The sequence below is a fragment of the Chelon labrosus genome (genome assembly GCF_963514085.1).
Source record: "Chelon labrosus genome assembly, chromosome: 19".
In the NCBI taxonomy this organism is placed as follows: Eukaryota; Metazoa; Chordata; class Actinopteri; order Mugiliformes; family Mugilidae; genus Chelon; species Chelon labrosus.
Window position 1 is genome coordinate 1701189 of NC_140352.1, and position 18922 is coordinate 1720110.

The 18922-nt window shown below is 45.9% G+C and overlaps 2 protein-coding genes across 3 annotated transcripts; one reads left to right on the top strand and one right to left on the bottom strand.

The window, feature by feature from the left end:
* The first annotated feature begins 1002 nt into the window (after positions 1-1002).
* ptenb (phosphatase and tensin homolog B) lies at positions 1003-12387 on the top strand. 2 transcript variants are annotated; one of them, XM_084568284.1, is made up of 9 exons: positions 1003-1676; positions 2854-2938; positions 3420-3464; positions 3579-3622; positions 3934-4172; positions 4501-4642; positions 4724-4890; positions 6186-6449; positions 6697-12387. In XM_084568284.1, exons 1-9 carry the CDS (start codon positions 1598-1600, stop codon positions 6880-6882), a joined length of 1251 nt encoding a protein of 416 aa, XP_084424410.1. In that variant the 5' UTR covers positions 1003-1597; the 3' UTR covers positions 6883-12387. The 2 variants fall into 2 exon arrangements, with proteins under 2 accessions (XP_084424410.1, XP_084424409.1); XM_084568283.1 differs by having other exon boundaries at positions 4501-4890.
* A 2421-nt stretch (positions 12388-14808) lies between these two features.
* On the bottom strand, positions 14809-18892 carry rnls (renalase, FAD-dependent amine oxidase). The gene is made up of 7 exons (XM_084568168.1): positions 18535-18892; positions 17889-17994; positions 17648-17790; positions 17414-17572; positions 15821-15994; positions 15559-15734; positions 14809-15484 (listed from the first exon to the last, which is right to left on the bottom strand). The coding sequence occupies exons 1-7, from the start codon at positions 18650-18652 to the stop codon at positions 15332-15334; spliced, it is 1029 nt and encodes a 342-aa protein (XP_084424294.1). The 5' UTR covers positions 18653-18892; the 3' UTR covers positions 14809-15331.
* Between the last annotated feature and the right edge of the window lie 30 nt (positions 18893-18922).

Genomic DNA, 18922 nt, shown 5'->3' on the forward strand with positions numbered 1-18922 from the left:
GCGTTTAGTCAGAAAGTCCCGCTAGCAGCTAACAAGTAGCATCGTCAAGTCAGACACGGCACTCAGACACCGGAAGCGGCGAGATTTACAGAATAAAACTACAATTCATGACGTAACCCTGTACACATACTTTATTTATTTTTACTGAAAATATATAAATAAATTAAAAATGTTTAGATTTACAACCACGCCTGTGTAATTACATTTATTATAAAAAATACATCTATAATAAATTACATTCATTATAAAAATACATTTAAAATCATGTGATTAAATATATAAAAAACATTTAAATTAGGAATTAAACTATGAAGAAAAATTAAATGATTGATGTTGGTTAATGGTTAATATAATATGAAACTAGTTCACACAAATAACTTCCAGTTGCCTTATATAGAACACATGAGAGGAGCAGACATGAAGCAGATTAATTAAGTAAAATAACAACACTCTGTCTGTCTGCGTGGGTTCTCTCCAGGTTCTCCAGCTTCCTCCCACCGTCCAAAGACATGCTGGTTAGGTTCATTGGTGATTCTAAATTGGCCGCAGGTGTGAGTGTCTCTCTGTGTTAGCCCTGGGATAGACTGGAGACCTGTCCAGGGTGGACCCCCCCTCTAGACCAATGACAGCTGGGATAGACTGGAGACCTGTCCAGGGTGGACCCCGCCTCTAGACCAGTGACTCGCTGCAATTCATCACATTTTCAACAAGTGGATAAATAATACATCTAACAAAGATAAGCAAAAACTACCTTGAATTCATGGAAGTGGCTTAAACCACTTTATTATATATGTATATATATTAAAATTCTTAGTTATTTTATTATGTTCTTTTTCTCTTATTGTCTCTCATTCTTGTCACAAACTGAAAGACTTCAAGACATTTAAAATTAAAATGGTTTCGCTGTGGCGTTTTGGGTCAGTCCTTTATTTTGAAGGCGGCCGGATGTGCGCCGTTCGTACCGCCGTCTTGACGCATGCGTCGGGCTCGTCTGGTCTTCGCTCCGCTCAAAGACACTCGGAGAGATTTTCTCTCCGCTTATCTGCGTCCAATCACGGCGTCTCTGCTGCACTCCGAGGCCGGGAACAGTCCGACTGGATCCGTCCGACGACTTGGGGGCTGGCTCTGCACCGAGAATCGACCTGCGGATGGTTTTTGTCTCCGAGCGTGGGACCTGGAAACCCGGGCCCGCAGCGGGAGCAGGGAGGAGGCCCCGAGGCCCCCTTGTTCTGACCCAGAAAACGGCACCGACGGCCGGGCTGCCTGTCAACTAGCAGGCCGGCTAGCATCTAGCCACACCGGAGCCCGCAGGGACTCAACCGAGTAGGACGGACAACTGGAGCCACCCGTCCCAGTTAGGATTGATTTTGTTTTTGCTCTCGTGACTCATCAGGACAGTTTTTTTCTGCATTAATTCTTTTTTTAGCCGGGACCCTCTGGAGATCGAGGGGCTGTTGGCTAGCTAGCTCCGGGCTAGCTGCTCCAGTTAGCTTCCATCCTCCTCAACCAGACAGTGGAGGCTACGGAGGAGCACCGGCGGCCTTTAGGTGCTTTCTTACCCGTTAACAGACCTCACCGGAGGACGGGGACACGAACAATGGCTGCCTTAGTCAAGGGGATAGTCAGCAGGAATAAAAGGCGATACCAGGAGGACGGCTTCGACCTGGACCTGACCTGTATCCTTTACTGGGCTCGCGCGGGGCGCTGTGCAAAACTCCATTCAAAAATCTGTCAATTTAACGATGCTGTACGTGCCTTCAGGTGGACTGCTCACGTCGAATCTAACCTGTGTAACGGATGAAACTGCTCCTCGTGTGGGCGCAGGTTGTTGATAATCAGTCGTTATCGCACTAGTGTCCTCATATAACAGCTGGCTGCATGTGTGTTGACATGGCAGAGAGTTGGCCTTAAATTTGCAGTTTTCTCAACGGAGTCTGGTCCGCTGTGTTCAGAGAGATTTGGAAGGCTCTGGTTGAAGTTAGCACACGTTTGTCTTCAGTTTACTGATGATGCTTCTTATCCAGCAGCAGGTAAATCTATCTCCCTGCTCTGTGGTATGTTTAGAGTGTGTTAGGCTGCAGGTTGAGCTCTCACAGATATATTCATTTAGCTGCATTTAAAAACAAAGCAGAGTGATTTTATCTGGTTTTAAAATCAGATACACATCCAAAGTTCAAACCTGAATTTTGAAAAATGTATATTTAAAAATTCCTGGAGGTTGATTTCATATAACTTCATATTGTTTTTACAGAATTCATGATATATTGCTGCAACGTGGGAAACCTTTTTGTTCCTGAAGTTGTGATGGGGTTTCACTGAGAGTAATTTACACATCCTTTGATTTTAGAGACACGAGAATCTAAAACATTAGATTAAAACTCAACATAGTGCAACTTCCTGTCGATAGTCCAGAGCTCTGGTGGTCGGTTCTGTCTTTGGTTCGGATCTACCTTTGTAAAATAACTTAAAGATTCGTGAAGTTTAGGATTAAACGGCCCCGTCTCAAGATGTTGCTTCGTTATCTTTGTGTTTCGAAACGACAGAAAAATCATCTGCAGCTATTTTGACAGTTATTTAACAAAGTTTGTGAAACGCTGTCAGTTAATTTCTGCAGCTGTGACCTGATTTATGTTGCTCTGGTCTTTATTTCAGTGACTGGATGCTCTCTAGTTGTTAATATAAAGCGACTCTGCAGAGATCTGGAGGACGTTTGTCTTCGATAAGGAAACTAATCTTAGAATCAGAAGTGACGCGCTGTGCTCACCTGGCCACCAGAGGTCACTGTCAGGTTTCTGAACAGACTGAAGGTAAAATCCTGTTTCCAGATGTTTTGGTCCTGATCGTAGCCCTCAGACATTTATCCGAATATCATAGCGATGGGTTTCCCTGCTGAGCGCCTGGAGGGAGTCTATAGAAACAACATTGACGACGTTGTCCGGTGAGAACTGTCTGATTCTTCTTTAACTCGTCCGTGCTTCATTTAAAGCTGAATAACTGAATAATGTCTCTAATTTATTGTAGTTTTCTGTGAAGCAGCTAAAATTGTGTCTATAAAAGACAGATTTGAAGCTCAGTGTGGCGTCTCTGGCCGTCTCCATCTTGGCTAACTCCTAGCTAATTAAAACCTTGCCCCACCTGTCAGTCAAAGCAGCCACCCCCTCCCCCTTTAATCATTAATTAATTACTTTTAGCCTTGATATAAATTAAGCAGGTGAGTTCTAGAAACATAGATCGTAATTAAAGGAGAATAATGAAGCACCTGACCAATCAGGACCCAAAGAGACAGTAGCTGCTTCGTTAACGTTCAGTGTGACGACAATGTTCTGTAGATGTTTGTTGGTCCACCAGAATACAACAATGGTTCCATGTATGAGCACGATGAGCCTCTTTAATCGTGTTTGTTTCTGCTTTTCGATCAGATTTTTAGATTCAAAGCACAAGAATCACTACAAGATCTACAACCTGTAAGTACTGGCTGCTTCCTGTTTAACTTCATACGTTTGTATGGATGAGCAGGAGGATTTAAATCGTCTGGGTTCAGGTCGCGTTGACTGATTTATCGCCGTCTCTGTCCACAGATGTGCAGAACGACATTACGACGCCGCAAAGTTCAACTGTCAAGGTGAGATTAACGGATGAAAAGCTCAAACGGTCCGTACAGTGTTGTTCATGGCAACTGTCAATCATTATGATGTCACATCCTGTTTCTGTAGAGTCAGATAACTAAAGTGAAACTTCTCAGAATGGGCTCCTGAACATACAGCCCCTCCAACATGTAGGCGGCGGGGCTTAGTGCCTGTACTGCAGTCAGGCACCAGGGGGAGCTCCACATGCTTTGGGCTTGAGCCGTCATGGCGTCCATCGTTCTGTCGTTCAGACGCCGGTCGTGTTTGTTGAGAGGTAACCGAGCGTCTCCCTGCGTCTCTTTCTCAGTGGCTCAGTATCCGTTCGAGGACCACAACCCGCCCCAGCTGGAGCTGATAAAGCCGTTCTGCGAGGACCTGGACCAGTGGCTGAGTGAGGACGAGCAGCACGTGGCGGCCATCCACTGCAAGGCGGGGAAGGGCCGAACCGGCGTCATGATCTGCGCCTACCTGCTGCACCGGGGCAAGTTCCGGGAAGCTCAGGAGGCGCTGGACTTCTACGGCGAGGTCCGCACCCGTGACAAGAAGGTAACCGCCGCCGTTTAACACGAAACGCCGCTAATCGACCCTACGTCACGGTGGTTAGCTGGAGGCAAATACACATCACCACGGATTCTCCTCTTTTTCTTTTTCTAGTTCTCTCTCTCCTTCTTCTGGTTCTTCTTCACCTTCTGATTCTTCTTTTTCTGGTTTCTGTTCTTCTTCTTCTGTTTCTTCTCCTTTTTCTAGTTCCTCTTCTCCTGGCTTCTCTCCTTCCTTTCTTATTGTTGTTCTTCTTGTGCTTCTATTTCCTCTTCTTCTTCTTCATCCTCTGGTTCTTCTAAGGCTATAATTTGTTCTGGTGTGTTTCTTCTAGGGCGTGACCATCCCCAGTCAGCGGCGTTACGTCATCTACTACAACTTCCTGCTGAGGAACAAGCTGCAGTACAAACCCGTCGCCCTGCTCTTCCACAAGATGCTGTTTGAAACCATACCCATGTTCACCGCAGGCACCTGCAGTAAGTCTGAGTCCGTCGTTCAAACCGATGAACTCTTGATCCCGAAACTCAAAGTAAAAGCTCTTGCGTCTTCCCGTGCAGACCCTCAGTTTGTCGTGTATCAGCTGAAGGTGAAGATCCACACCTCGAACCCCGGCAACACTCGGCGGGAAGACAAACTGATGCTGTTCGAGTTCCCACAGCCGCTTCCTGTCTGTGGAGACATCAAGGTGGAGTTCTTCCACAAGCAAAACAAGATGATGAAAAAGGTGAGGAGGCGAAACGTTGTTGATTGTGAAGGTTTATCTGGGCAGCCGCCGTCGCTTCTGCTTTGGTACGTCGTCTTTATGGTCTCAGGGACCCTCGACTCATCTCGGCTTTGTGTCATGGAGTTGGACAATGTGTTGTCTTCTCCTAGAGTTGGTCTCCTGTGTCTTCCTAAAGTCTGTCCTTGTCTTCCTTGTCTTCTCCTAGAGTTGGTCTCCTGTGTCTTCCTAAAGTCTGTCCTTGTCTTCCTTGTCTTCTCCTAGAGTTGGTCTCCTGTAGCTTCCTAAAGTCTCTCCTTGTCTTCCTTGTCTTCTCCTAGAGTTGGTCTCCTGTAGCTTCCTAAAGTCTGTCCTTGTCTTCCTTGTCTTCTCCTAGAGTTGGTCTCCTGTAGCTTCCTAAAGTCTGTCCTTGTCTTCCTTGTCTTCTCCTAGAGTTGGTCTCCTGTAGCTTCCTAAAGTCTGTCCTTGTCTTCCTTGTCTTCTCCTAGAGTTGGTCTCCTGTGTCTTCCTAAAGTCTGTCCTTGTCTTCCTTGTCTTCTCCTAGAGTTGGTCTCCTGTGTCTTCCTAAAGTCTGTCCTTGTCTTCCTTGTCTTCTCCTAGAGTTGGTCTCCTGTAGCTTCCTAAAGTCTGTCCTTGTCTTCCTTGTCTTCTCCTAGAGTTGGTCTCCTGTGTCTTCCTAAAGTCTGTCCTTGTCTTCCTTGTCTTCTCCTAGTGTTGGTCTCCTGTAGCTTCCTAAAGTCTGTCCTTGTCTTCCTTGTCTTCTCCTAGAGTTGGTCTCCTGTAGCTCCATAAAGTCTGTCCTTGTCTTCCTTGTCTTCTCCTAGAGTTGGTCTCCTGTAGCTTCCTAAAGTCTGTCCTTGTCTTCCTTGTCTTCTCCTAGAGTGGACTGGATTCAGTCCAATAAATGTTTCTGTCAAAGTTAATGTAGTGTGGAGAGGGTAGCTGGTACTGGTCCACTTCTTCTTCTTCTTCTTCTTCTTCTTGTGGTTCCTCTTCTTTGTCTTTGATTCCAAAATGTTTTGTTATCTGATGTATAATTACCTGGAGACTTGGTTTCTTCAAACTAACTTCAAACCTGTTTTGAGCTTAAGTTTAGACGATGACATAAGTCTGAGTCTTTCCACAACAGTGATGTTTACGCTCTTAGACCAGTGGATTAGATTCACAACAGCTCTACAGAAAAAAACTTAAATAAAAGAGACTTCCCTCTTCCCGAATGTGGGATAAATTAAAGGATTATCTATCTATCTATCTATCTAAGTCCTGAACCAGTGTCCTCAAACTCTTTTGTCCTCTAGGAAAAGATGTTCCACTTTTGGGTCAACACCTATTTCATACCTGGACCGGAGGAGACCCCCGACAGGATGGAGAACGGCAGCGCCGGGACGCTTCGGGAACCGTCCGACAGAACGCAGCCGAACCTTGGGATGATGACGACGACGACGGCGATGATGGGAGGCGAAACCAACGACAGAGACTACCTGATTCTCACCCTGACCAAGAACGACCTGGACAAGGCCAACAAAGACAAGGCCAACAAGAACTTCTCCCCAAACTTCAAGGTAAAACCTGTCTCCTAGTTTCAGCTTAATTTTAACAGAATAAAGCACCATGTTATTTCACTCAACGTGTGAATGAGTCGGTCAGAGATAACACTGTGATTGGCTGATCAGCTCAGAGAAACTTCCTGGAGCAGTATTAACCAGAAGAGGTTTCTTTGAATCCTTGGTTCGCAGGAAGTCTGACTTTGCTTTCAGCAGCTTTTCATTCTCACCGTCTCACTGGGCTCATTGTTTCCTGTCGTTTCAGGTGAAACTGTATTTCACTAAGACGGTGGAGGAAGGAGCGAACTGCGACGCGAGCAGCACATCGGCCTCTGTCACGCCGGACGTCAGCGACAACGAACCGGATCACTACCGCTACTCCGACACGACGGACTCGGACCCTGAGAACGAGCCCTTCGAAGAGGACCACAATCAGATCACAAAAGTCTGACACACAAACAAACACACACACGGCTATACTATATATACATAGTATGTAAACACACTCATGACCCCCAAACCAAGACTTGTGCGGTGGTTATCTAACGGGGGAATATAACCGATGGACCAGAACTGATCCGTGGGACTCTGGATTCAAAGAGCTCGGATCAGAAATAAAAGCCCCCCCTCCCCACTCCCACCACCCCCCCAGTCTTCTTCTCAGTGCACAGCTGGACAATCACATGACGTGGCGGTTTGGAGGTAAGGGAGGGCGGGGATAAATGGGGGGGTGGGGCCAGGGAAATGAATGGCGAACGGACAATAAGACAGATGAATGGAGAGGCAGGAGGTTTAAAAGTTTAAAGGAGTAAAACTTGAATATAAACAAACTGAAAGACAAGTAGACTTCTTTAGTGACTACACCAAGATGTTTGTTGGAGAAATCCTCTCGATCCCCCACATTTCCTTCCTTCTTTCCTGACCGGTTTTAGGAAACTTTATGCAGACCAATCTTGATTTTCACCTCTGCCCTCTTCAGTTTTGTGAATCTGTATCGTTGACTCTTCTCTTTGTGTGCTGAAGTCCAACATTTTCAGCCCAAATCCACATAATTATTCATATAAGAACGACTCATTTTAAATCTATCAGACTTAATATCCGGTGGATTTTTTGAAAGCCAGTTCTGATTAATTTGAATTTCGGCTTAATTGTTGATTTGTTGATCTTTTGAGTTTGACTTCTTTCCAGGATCAGAGTTAAGACACAAACATTTACTGAATTAATCATGAACTTAACGCTCTCTTATGTCTGTGAAGGTTCTTGTCCAGCCAGGTCCAGAAAACAAAGCGAAAACAAAGACAACTGGACTTGTTGGGTTTCTTGAAGTCGTTTGATCCAGGTAGCTGCTGCTTCTCTAGTTCTGAACACCTGTGGCTATTGAAACTCGCATAACTAGGACTGTTAATGACCAGATAGATGAACGGGTCCATTAATTAACCACTGATGGATCCTTGGAGTACCACTCATTGGGTGAAAACAGGATAAAAACAAATACCTCCATTAAGTTGGTCGTTAGCAGACACTAGTCCTGTGGGTTTCAGGTGGACTCCACCCACAACTGTTCCTGATAAAAACCTAAACTCTCCACCAGACATTTAGAGCTGGAGAAGCTACTTGGTTGATGAGTCAGTTGCTTTAGCTTTATGTCTTTGGATAAAACCTCCCATATATCCCTGGAAAATTTTGGAAAAGTTTTTAGATTCTTACGTTTGGATCGCTCCTCACCAAAGAACCCTTGGACCTCTGAAACTATCTAAATTTTTTTACCACCTCTAGACCCGGTGTGGACCCGTCCTAGATGGACTACTTTTGGTTTGGGACTGAAAAGCAGCATACAAAGAGAACGATCAACCTGTTGAATGAATGCGATAACGGCGATGAGAAACTTTCACAATCTACTGCAAATTTCTGTCAATCATCTACTGCTGAAAACATACCGTACAAAGCTTCCTGTGAACAAATGTTATTACTGCTTTTCTGTCCGTCTCTCTCTTTGTCCTCGGTTTTGCACAGAAGGATTCTCTTCAGCCCTTCAATCAGCTTCTACAGTTACAGGAAACATATTTTTTGTTGTACTCTGGACTTATATCCATCATTAAGCTAAACAACAAACAAGCTACACACAGTATAACCATTCCTTCTGCCAGATCTGCTTTTAAGCTATACACCTATGTAGGCTAACACCCTCGACACAGACTGAAGCAGAAATCGTTGACTCCAGAGCGTTTGGTTTTGCTATGCCTGGGATGCTGGGCAGGCGGGTGGTTGTGCACTTTATAAAGGACACTTCACTGAATCTCGTTGGCCTTGTAAATACTCCTGGGCAGTCCATCCAAGAACCCATTTGGCTCATGTTGTGCTGGTTAATGTCTAGTTGAAAGATATAGTCCTTTTATAAAGCTGCCTTTGTGAGGGATGAGCTTGGAGTTTCCCAACCTTGAAGTCAGTACCCAACGGTTTTATGGATATTTGGTAAAAAATAAAAGCTCAAGATCCATTTAGAGCCTCTTGCAAATGGAAATCTGGATTTGGTTGACATCTGGGTCAGGAGAAGTCCAAAAGAATAAGGTTGAGAAATGTCGTTCCAAGCTCCCGGACGTTTGTTTGACTCCAGCGGATTTGGTGACCACATCTGGTCCTTGGAGTGTCGAGGATCGGCCTCTGTGGGTCTTTGGTTTCTGACATTTCAAAGAGGGCGATGCTCTATAATCATTACTCTGTCCATAGACTATTAATCGTTTTACTCACAACTACTTCTTGGAGATGTTTAAGCACTTGACATTCTTGCAAACTGTACCTTTAATACCAAGGATGATGGTTTGAGGATCACGTTAGCATCACAGCAGGTTCGAGGCTATTCCGTCTGGTCTTCACAGAAAATAAATGTTAGAGATTCTCCAATCAGCTTTTTTTAATGGAGCAGAGCATCAGTCATCAGAGTGAGGCAGTTTAAACCAGTCAGGCTTTAATTCTCTGAGCCCCAGACTGTGAAGGTTCTAGTCTAATCTTCTGAATATCTGTCGTGTTGATTGGAGCATCTCTACTGACCATTTAAAGGACCATCTACCAGACTGGTGCGTGAGTAGACGTTTTAGTCCTGATGCCTGATTTCCGTCCCAACATTTGGTGCTACTACCCATCATTGGCTCTGTTGTTGTTGTTGATCGTGGTGGGTGTGGTTTGAAGACTCTGGATAGAGTCTCAAAGTCCCTGTTGTCAAACCTGTCGCCACGTCAAGGGTCTGATCACACAGGAGGCACTTTGAGGCTCTGAAACACAAACTCCACAGCAAAAGGGAAGTTGTCTTATATTCCTAAAATGAGATTCCATCTAGATAGTAAGACGTGTCCAAACTCAAGGAGTCACCGACACGTGATAGGATGCTGAAAGGTCAGGGGTGATAATATCAAGGATGTTTAGTTATCATCATGGTATTCCACCTGTCATAAAAGCTAAGGTTGACCCTGAGAGACCAGGATGTGATGAGGTTCCTCTGGGACTCGTCTAGGACTCATCCCCATGTCTGGAGGGTCCCTTTGTTTCCTTTGTCTCCAATCATGAAGCTGTCTACAGAAGCTTCTGATGCTGAAGTTGAACAGAAACCATTGCCAGATACTTCCTCCTGTGATCTGATTCCTTCCAGAGCTAGCAGAGAGTCCCGTCACTATGTTGGGTTCGTTCAAAAGATTCTTGGAAGTGTTACCCTGGATTCAGTCTCAGATTAGTTGTTAGTTTAACGTGGTGTTGGCGTCATTCATGCGTGGTTTCTTAGTTTGAAAAACAACCAATGAAATCTCAGCTTTTTAGCTGAGATTAAGAATGGAAATTCCTTTTTCTTGTACCGTCTTCTTTTTAGTCATTAAGGAAGAGATCCTGAAACAGTTACTCTCTCTGAAAAGGTTGAACAAGGTGCTTGCGCCCAATAAATCTGCGTCCTGTGTGATCACACCTTGAGTAGCACTCAGACTCAACTAAAGTAGCCTCGTGCTAACAGGAAGCCGGTGCGTTTGAACAGCCGTTGCCGGGCCTGCGGTCCATCGTGTTGAGTTTTAGGTGCTAAGCTAGCCAGGGCTGATGTCAACCCTGTCATCTATCTGTGGTGCTCTCTACCAGCAGCGAGTGTTCGTCCAGTCCTTAATCTGGGACGCCCAGCTCTTGTCGTCAGTGTGGCGATCAAAGTCCAACCGCTGGCGTCCCACAGCAGCACTTCCTGTCTCGAGTCCTGTTAGGTGCTGTCAGACCTTGCCTCACGTCCTGACGCCAACTCGTTGCAGACACGACCAGCATGTAGAGGCACATACCACACAACTGCACCAGGCTGACTCCCACAGAGTGAAGTTTTTTAAGTCAAGCTACAGTTCGTCTTTCTGGACGCTGTTGCTGCACGTATGCTTTAAAAAACGGTGTAAGGCTCAGATTCGGATAGTAAGCGTGAAATGACGCCCAGGTTTGTTCAGTCATGTTCCAGCCTTACACCTAAATGTGTTCAACTAAAAATACTACCTACAGCCAAACTTACTTTAAAACGGGCATTTTATTTTATTATCCTTGTCACCACGGAACAAATGCATCAGGACAGTTGTGGTATCTCCTGTTGAATGCAGTTATACTAGACATGCTGGTGTGTCCTCTATGGGTTTCAGGTTTGAGGCCAGGTAGGTGCTGTCCACGTCTCCCGACAGTTTCTTTTTTCTGTTGACCATGTCATAGCTGTTGGTTGTTGACATCAAGTCTCTGATCAAGTGTCAAATCCATCTGAAAATCCTTCGACAGAACCAGGGTCGACGCAGGAAGTGAGAAAGAACCGACTCTTGACTTGAGGCACGTCCAACGTGATTTCATACGTTTTTCTTAAACAGTGTTTGTGTCGCCGACTCTGCTCTGTTGATACGTTCAGGGTTCCTGCAGTGATCCGATGTAAAGGATGCACCACGCACGAATTACATTTGAACCGTTAACCGTTTCCCTCCCAGAGGAAGAAATACACTCAAACTCCTGTGGTTCCTCCAGCCGGAAAAGCTTCATCGTTGGTTTCCCTCGACCAAACAGTGCTTCTTCAGCTCTCTTCTGTTTACATTTCATCACCAAACCTGCCAAAATGAAGCTCGGACTCTGATCTTTTATTTTTGTAATTTTTAACATTTGCTCTGTTTTGTTTTGTCGGTTTTGGAGTTGTTCTTTCTTCGTTTGGCCTCCAGGTGCGAGCACGTCACTCCTCCGTCCGGCAAAACTGTTCTTCTTCACCAGAATAATGGATTTCAGCTTTTTTATAACCAACGTATCAGTGTTTCATTCTTTCAAACTGTCGTTTTTGTTTTTTGTTTGTTTTTTTTATCAAAGTGAACGCGAGGCAGATTGGTCGGACGGAGACGTGGTGTGATCGCACCTTTACTTGAACAACAACAAGTTTTCTGCTGCTCAGTCGTCGTTTGTCAGAGTCGTGTACATCAACCACATCTGGATCACAGCGTTTATTCAAAACATCTGTCATTTCGGCTGTTAGCTCGTTTGCTAGTTAAGTAAACGTTAGCAACTTATGCTGTTTTTAAAACTGTGCATAAAAGTAAAAAAACCATTATCATGGCTATTTAAAGCTAACACTAACGTCATTTGGCTCTTTGTCTCTACTAAGGACACAGACGCTAACCTTTGCATGAACTCAGCTACGCTCCTTGTTCTTGGAGGTAACATTGGTTAAAAACTAGCTAACATCAGCGCTACTGTTGCTAAGCTATGTTTGGACGATACCAGCTTGTGGGCGGGGTTTATGCAGAGTTAACTTCCTGGTGTTGATCAGTGAACCAGACGTGGTTTTTGTACCCGACTCCTTCAGTCTCAGTTTTAGACGCAGAAACTAGTTCTTATTTTATCAGGTATTCATTCGGTTTTCCACTCAGTGAACAAATGAACAGAAAATGTCACCACCATGGAAAACATGTCAGCCCCCACCTGACACGCCCCCCCCCCCCCCCCCCCCCCAGTTCTTTTACTCTTTCCCTCCTTGTTTTATAATGAAATACAGACACTGTAAAGGTGAATAAACTATTTATAAACAGCTCCTGTTGGTCGTGAGATTATTTGAACTAATCACTTAAAATGAGACGACTACAGCGTCACATGGTGGCCTGATGGTGGCGCTGTAGACGAGTCAGTCCATCCATGCTTTAAGACTTTTTAGTTTATTCAGAGGGAAGGTGATGCAGTCTCTACACTGGCCAGTTCATTAGGTACACCTGTGAAAAGGTTCTGGGTTTCAGCTTCAGTTTACAATAACTGAGATGTTGAGTCAACGTTCAGTTCAAAAAGTGGACAGACAAGAGGACAGATTCATGGACACATGGGAGGACATAGATGGGACAGATTGGACACCTCAAACTTCATCCTCCATCTGTCTGACTCTGTTTCTACATCAACTCAACCTTATTTAGATTAGAATGACTTCACTGGTGTACCTAATGAACTGGCCAGGTGAGTGTCGTATGCAGGTAATGATCCTCGTTTGTCAGACTGGACTGAGGATGATGAGGATGATGAAGATCAGCTGGACCCTGCTGTGTTCACATTGCTGTGTGATCTACCAGTGACTTGGCAGAATTGATGACTGCTTCCCCCACAATGCACTGCGGGGGCACTACTGAGCGCGCTCCGAACTGCTGGAGAACAGGGAGGAGAAAGGAGGTCACACACGCTCAGTGAGCCTCGTGGGCAGCGAACCAGAACTAATTCTGTCTCATCTGCTGCTATAAAAAGATCAGAGGGAGCGGCGAGCAGAGCGGCGAGCAAAGCGGCTGGAGGCGGAGGCTCCTTCAGAGGCTCCTTCAGAGGACTCCACCCACTGCACGCGCACATCCAACCAACATCCAACCATCACCCACACATCCAACCAACATCCAACCATCAGACATCCAACCAACATCCAACCGTCATCCAACCAACATCCAACCAACATCCAACCGTCATCCAACCAACATCCAACCATCAGACATCCAACCAACATCCAACCAACATCCAACCGTCATCCAACCAACATCCAACCATCATCCAACCGTCATCCAACCATCACCCACACATCCAACCAACATCCAACCATCATCCAACCGTCAGACATCCAACCAACATCCAACCGTCATCCAACCAACATCCAACCAACATCCAACCGTCATCCAACCAACATCCAACCAACATCCAACCATCAGACATCCAACCAACATCCAACCAACATCCAACCGTCATCCAACCAACATCCAACCAACATCCAACCGTCATCCAACCATCACCCACACATCCAACCAACATCCAACCATCATCCAACCATCATCCAACCGTCAGACATCCAACATCCAACCAACATCCAACCGTCATCCAACCGTCATCCAACCAACATCCAACCAACACCCACACATCCAACCAACATCCAACCATCAGACATCCAACCAACATCCAACCAACATCCAACCGTCATCCAACCGTCATCCAACCAACATCCAACCAACATCCAACCGTCATCCAACCAACATCCAACCAACACCCACACATCCAACCAACATCCAACCATCAGACATCCAACCATCAGACATCCAACCAACATCCAACCAACATCCAACCGTCATCCAACCAACATCCAACCAACATCCAACCATCATCCAACCGTCAGACATCCAACCAACATCCAACCGTCATCCAACCAACATCCAACCAACATCCAACCGTCATCCAACCAACATCCAACCAACATCCAACCATCAGACATCCAACCAACATCCAACCAACATCCAACCGTCATCCAACCAACATCCAACCAACATCCAACCGTCATCCAACCATCACCCACACATCCAACCAACATCCAACCATCATCCAACCATCATCCAACCGTCAGACATCCAACATCCAACCAACATCCAACCGTCATCCAACCGTCATCCAACCAACATCCAACCAACACCCACACATCCAACCAACATCCAACCATCAGACATCCAACCAACATCCAACCAACATCCAACCAACATCCAACCGTCATCCAACCAACATCCAACCAACATCCAACCGTCATCCAACCAACATCCAACCAACACCCACACATCCAACCAACATCCAACCATCAGACATCCAACCATCAGACATCCAACCAACATCCAACCAACATCCAACCGTCATCCAACCGTCATCCAACCAACATCCAACCAACATCCAACCAACATCCAACCGTCATCCAACCGTCATCCAACCGTCATCCAACCAACATCCAACCAACATCCAACCGTCATCCAACCAACATCCAACCAACACCCACACATCCAACCAACATCCAACCATCAGACATCCAACCATCAGACATCCAACCAACATCCAACCAACATCCAACCAACATCCAACCGTCATCCAACCGTCATCCAACCGTCATCCAACCAACATCCAACCATCATCCAACCGTCGTCCAACCATCACCCACACATCCACCATCCAACCATCATCCATCATCCAACAGTCCACCAACCGACCAGGAACAGTCTGAAACCAGGTTCAAGTCCAGACCAGTTTTCTTCAGATGATTCACATTAAATCCACAAATGTTGACATTAGGGACAGAAGAGAGGACAGATATGTGGACAGATGGATAGATTGGAGGACAGACAAGTGGACAATTTCAAGACAGGCAGGAGGACAGATCAGAGGATAGAAGGGTGGACAGACAGGTGGACAGATGTCCCCATGTGTCCTGTCAGTTGTCTTCCACTGGTTCAGATTAAATCAGAAACTTCTGATGTTTGATTCACAAAAGTTTTTAATTTATTCAAAGAAGAAAGAAAACAACATTTAAATGAATGAATCAATTAAAACCTTCGTTAGTGAACATGACTCTTCATTAGCGTCGTCTCAGTCCGTCTCAGTCCGTCTCACAGCGAGGACTTCAGCACACTGAGCATGCTCAGTGCAGACTCCACGCAGCCGTCAAAGTTGGAATGGCTGAAGGCGTCTCCGCCGAGGACAAGCAGTGGCTGCTTGAGGACGGTCATGTGACCTGGACAGTCTGGCACGGAGGTCTGCACCTGCAGGAGGGACGGGAGGGGTCACAAATCAAACGCTCCCCGGATGGGAGGAGCTTATGTGGAGATGGACTCACCTGAGAGTACCTCCACTTCTGACACTTGATGCTGATTGGCTGAGGTAGATCAGGAAGTAGCCGGTGGAGCTCCTGGAGGACAAGAGGCTGGACGTCCTCCTTGTCCCGCTCCAGGTGCTCCAGGCCGAACGGGACGCTGGTGTGGACGACGAGGGACGGACCAAGACCAGGGGCGTCTGAACAGAGACAGAGACAGACAGGTGAACTGAGACAAGGCCTGACTGGAGGACAGACCAGAGGACAGACCAGAGGACAGACAGACCTGCGTGTCTTTTCCTGTTGTCCACGGCGATGTAGCGGATGCAGCGACTGTCGCTGACGTATTTCGCCGCCCAAGAAAAACTGAAGACGACGTCTGGAGAGAAGAAGAGAGCGACGGCAAAACGAGACGAGTAGACGACGGCGTCCAGCTGCTGCCTCTGCTGGAGGGACAGCACTGAGGGACGGGGGACAGAGACACGGCTTTGTATTATTAGACACAGGCTACAGCTTCACCTCTGACACATCTGGATGATAAGCTTTTCCACCAACACACACACACATGCACACACACACACACACACACACACACACACACACACACACCTAATAATAACCTGAGTGTGTCAGCACACAGGAAATGGGCGCTGTCCCTCGTCAGCCAATCAGACGAGCTGAAGGTGACATCATCATCTAGAGACACACGTGGACGTACTGTCATCTGCAGCACACACACACACACACACACACACACACACACACACTCCCTCCTTCCATCTTTGTGAGGACAAAGCGGCTTCGGTCCTCACAAGCATAGACACACACACACACACACACACACACACTCCCTCCTTCGGTCCTCACAAGCATAGACACACACACACACAGAATCTTGCAGCTTCGACCAATCAGAGCGCAGGAAAATGATTTAACCTCAGCGTGAGTAAGCTGGAGGAGGAAACATTCAGCACCCCGTCAAAGTAAAAGCCCCCCAAATAAACCATTCAGCTGTTTTGTTTCCGTGTCTTTTTACTCTGAAGGTCAAACTTGTGTTTAAATGTGTGAATAGATGTTAAAGATGAATAATAACAGATCAGAATGATTAACATTACTATAGATTAAATAAAGTGATTAATGTTTTTAAAGAGACTGTTTTCTCCTCCTGGCTGCTGCTGCCCCCGTGTGGTGGAACAACGCTACTGACCGACACAGACAGACTGGAATTAAGTCTTTATAAAGTATTTATATTTGTGTTTTAGTGTATAATCAGCTGTAATATCTCATGTTTTTATGTTTGTCTTATTCATGTGATCATTTCTACTAGTGGTTGAATGAATGAGTTAAACTCCTCTTCCTCAGATCAGCCCTGTTGAGTAGGTGGTCTTTAATGTGACCCAGGACTCATTGTGTGTTCACACTACCAAAGGAAGGAGGTCACATGTGTCCCAGACCACCTCCACATGTGGACTGACACCAGATCAGTGTTCACACCTGGACCTGTTTAACCTGGACTCTAGAGACCAGATCAGTGTTCACACCCGGACCTGTTTGACCTGGACTCTAGAGACCAGATCAGTGTTCACACCTGGACCTGTTTAACCTGGACTCTAGAGACCAGATCAGTGTTCACACCTGGACCTGATTAACCTGGACACTAGAGACCAGATCAGTGTTCACACCTGGACACTAGAGACCAGATCAGTGTTCACACCTGGACTCTAGAGACCAGATCAGTGTTCACACCTGGACCTGTTTAACCTGGACACTAGAGACCAGATCAGTGTTCACACCTGGACCTGTTTGACCTGTCCAGCTGTGACCTGATCACCGAGGACAGATGTTAGTGAAAGGTCTGAACGGGGTCTAAATGTCTCACGCTGTGCCACGTCTCCCTGTAGCTGGAGGATCTGAGGGACCGGCATCGTCAGGACGACGGCGTCAAACGTCTCGCTGCCTCCCACCTTCCTCTCCACGACCCACGATGCACCTTGACGGTACAGACCTGTCATGTGATGCTCCAGCTGCAAATCAGCTCCTGGCAGAGACAACAAAGTTTAGATTAGACTGAATCTTGTTTTCAGAGGAGTCTGATTTCCAGGTAGACGTTTACCTGACTCAGACAGGAAGTGTTTGACCAGACTGGACACGCCCAGTGGAGTCACGTAGTTCTTGCTGTCCTCTTTCTGCTGCAGACCTTCGATAAGGCCGTCTAGAGGCTGCAGGATGCCGGCAGACAAAAGCTCTGAGTAAAAACTACAAACACACACAGGTAAGACGGAGAATCAGTGTTTGTCTCTTGGTCATTTTGCATCAGGTGATCCAGACTCCTGTGGAGACCAGGTGAGTTGTACCTGTGATGGGACCGAGCGTAGGCTGGTGTGGCTGTGATGTACTGAGCTCCCAGATCAGCTGTGTGAGACGAGGCGTCGGGAGGACGACTGGTGGACATCCTGCCGCCTGAGACATTAACAAAGTTCTGTTAATGAACAGTGACAAACATCTGTTCCACCAAACTCCATTTGAAAAATCACAATTTTTAATCACAGAAGTAAAACAATTATTTCAGACAATAAAAATTGTTTTCTTAAACCTTTCCTTTGACAGGACTGGTTGCTGCCAATAAAAATCCAGATGCAACATTTTATTTTATTTTTATTTTATAAACCAGAGTGAAGCCGGATATGAGAAGAGATCCAGCTGATTCTAACTCTGTTTGAGTCATGCTCTGAATGTGTGAATATGTTTGAGTGTAACCTCAAGAATATAAAACTGGACGATTTCTTGGTGAGGTTTGGGCGGATGCACTTAACTGATTCTCTAGCTCTGTGTGCAGCTCACATAAAATAAAACAAGATTACAATCGAGCCGAATTGAAGAACAGAGTCTTCTTATATAAAATGTGTCTGTATTTTAGTTGTGTAGTTTGTCTGTGTGGTGTTACAAGCTCAGTAACATAAAATTGCAAGATTTGTGAATGGAGTTCTGACCGCAACTCACCTACGCCTCGCGCTTTGTCCCACACCACTATCTGAACTTTATTCTGCATTTCTCTCCTCAGCAGACATGCGCACAAGCTGCCTGTCAGGCCCGCTCCGACTATCAACACCCGGGACATTTTTAGCACGGAACCGAGCGGCGGACACACACCGGGTCTAGACGGTCCCGGTCCGGAGCAGAAGTCAAACACGCCCCCTGTGTTATAAAAGAATGAAATGCAGATGGCCAAAAAAAAACTATCCCGAGGTTAAAGGAACCCGGAAAAACATGTACTTCCGGGTACAATTTTCTGAATAAACTTCGAATCATATTTAAAAACTGATCTAAAATGTTAATTTATTATGTTTAAATAAACACGAGAATGCTGTGGTTCATTAAACGGGTCGAA

Bases quoted from the DNA above. Each gene is read 5' to 3' on its own strand.
- ptenb (XM_084568283.1), top strand. From the start codon at position 1,598: ATGGCTGCCTTAGTCAAGGGGATAGTCAGCAGGAATAAAAGGCGATAC. The intron at 2,939-3,419 runs GTGAGAACTGTC...CTTTTCGATCAG, and splicing joins AACATTGACGACGTTGTCCG to ATTTTTAGATTCAAAGCACA. The intron at 3,623-3,933 runs GTGAGATTAACG...TCTCTTTCTCAG, and splicing joins CGCAAAGTTCAACTGTCAAG to TGGCTCAGTATCCGTTCGAG.
- rnls (XM_084568168.1), bottom strand. From the start codon at position 18,652: ATGTCCCGGGTGTTGATAGTCGGAGCGGGCCTGACAGGCAGCTTGTGC. The intron at 17,995-18,534 runs GTGAGTTGCGGT...TTAATGTCTCAG, and splicing joins GGACAAAGCGCGAGGCGTAG to GCGGCAGGATGTCCACCAGT. The intron at 17,791-17,888 runs GTACAACTCACC...GTGTGTTTGTAG, and splicing joins TACGCTCGGTCCCATCACAG to TTTTTACTCAGAGCTTTTGT.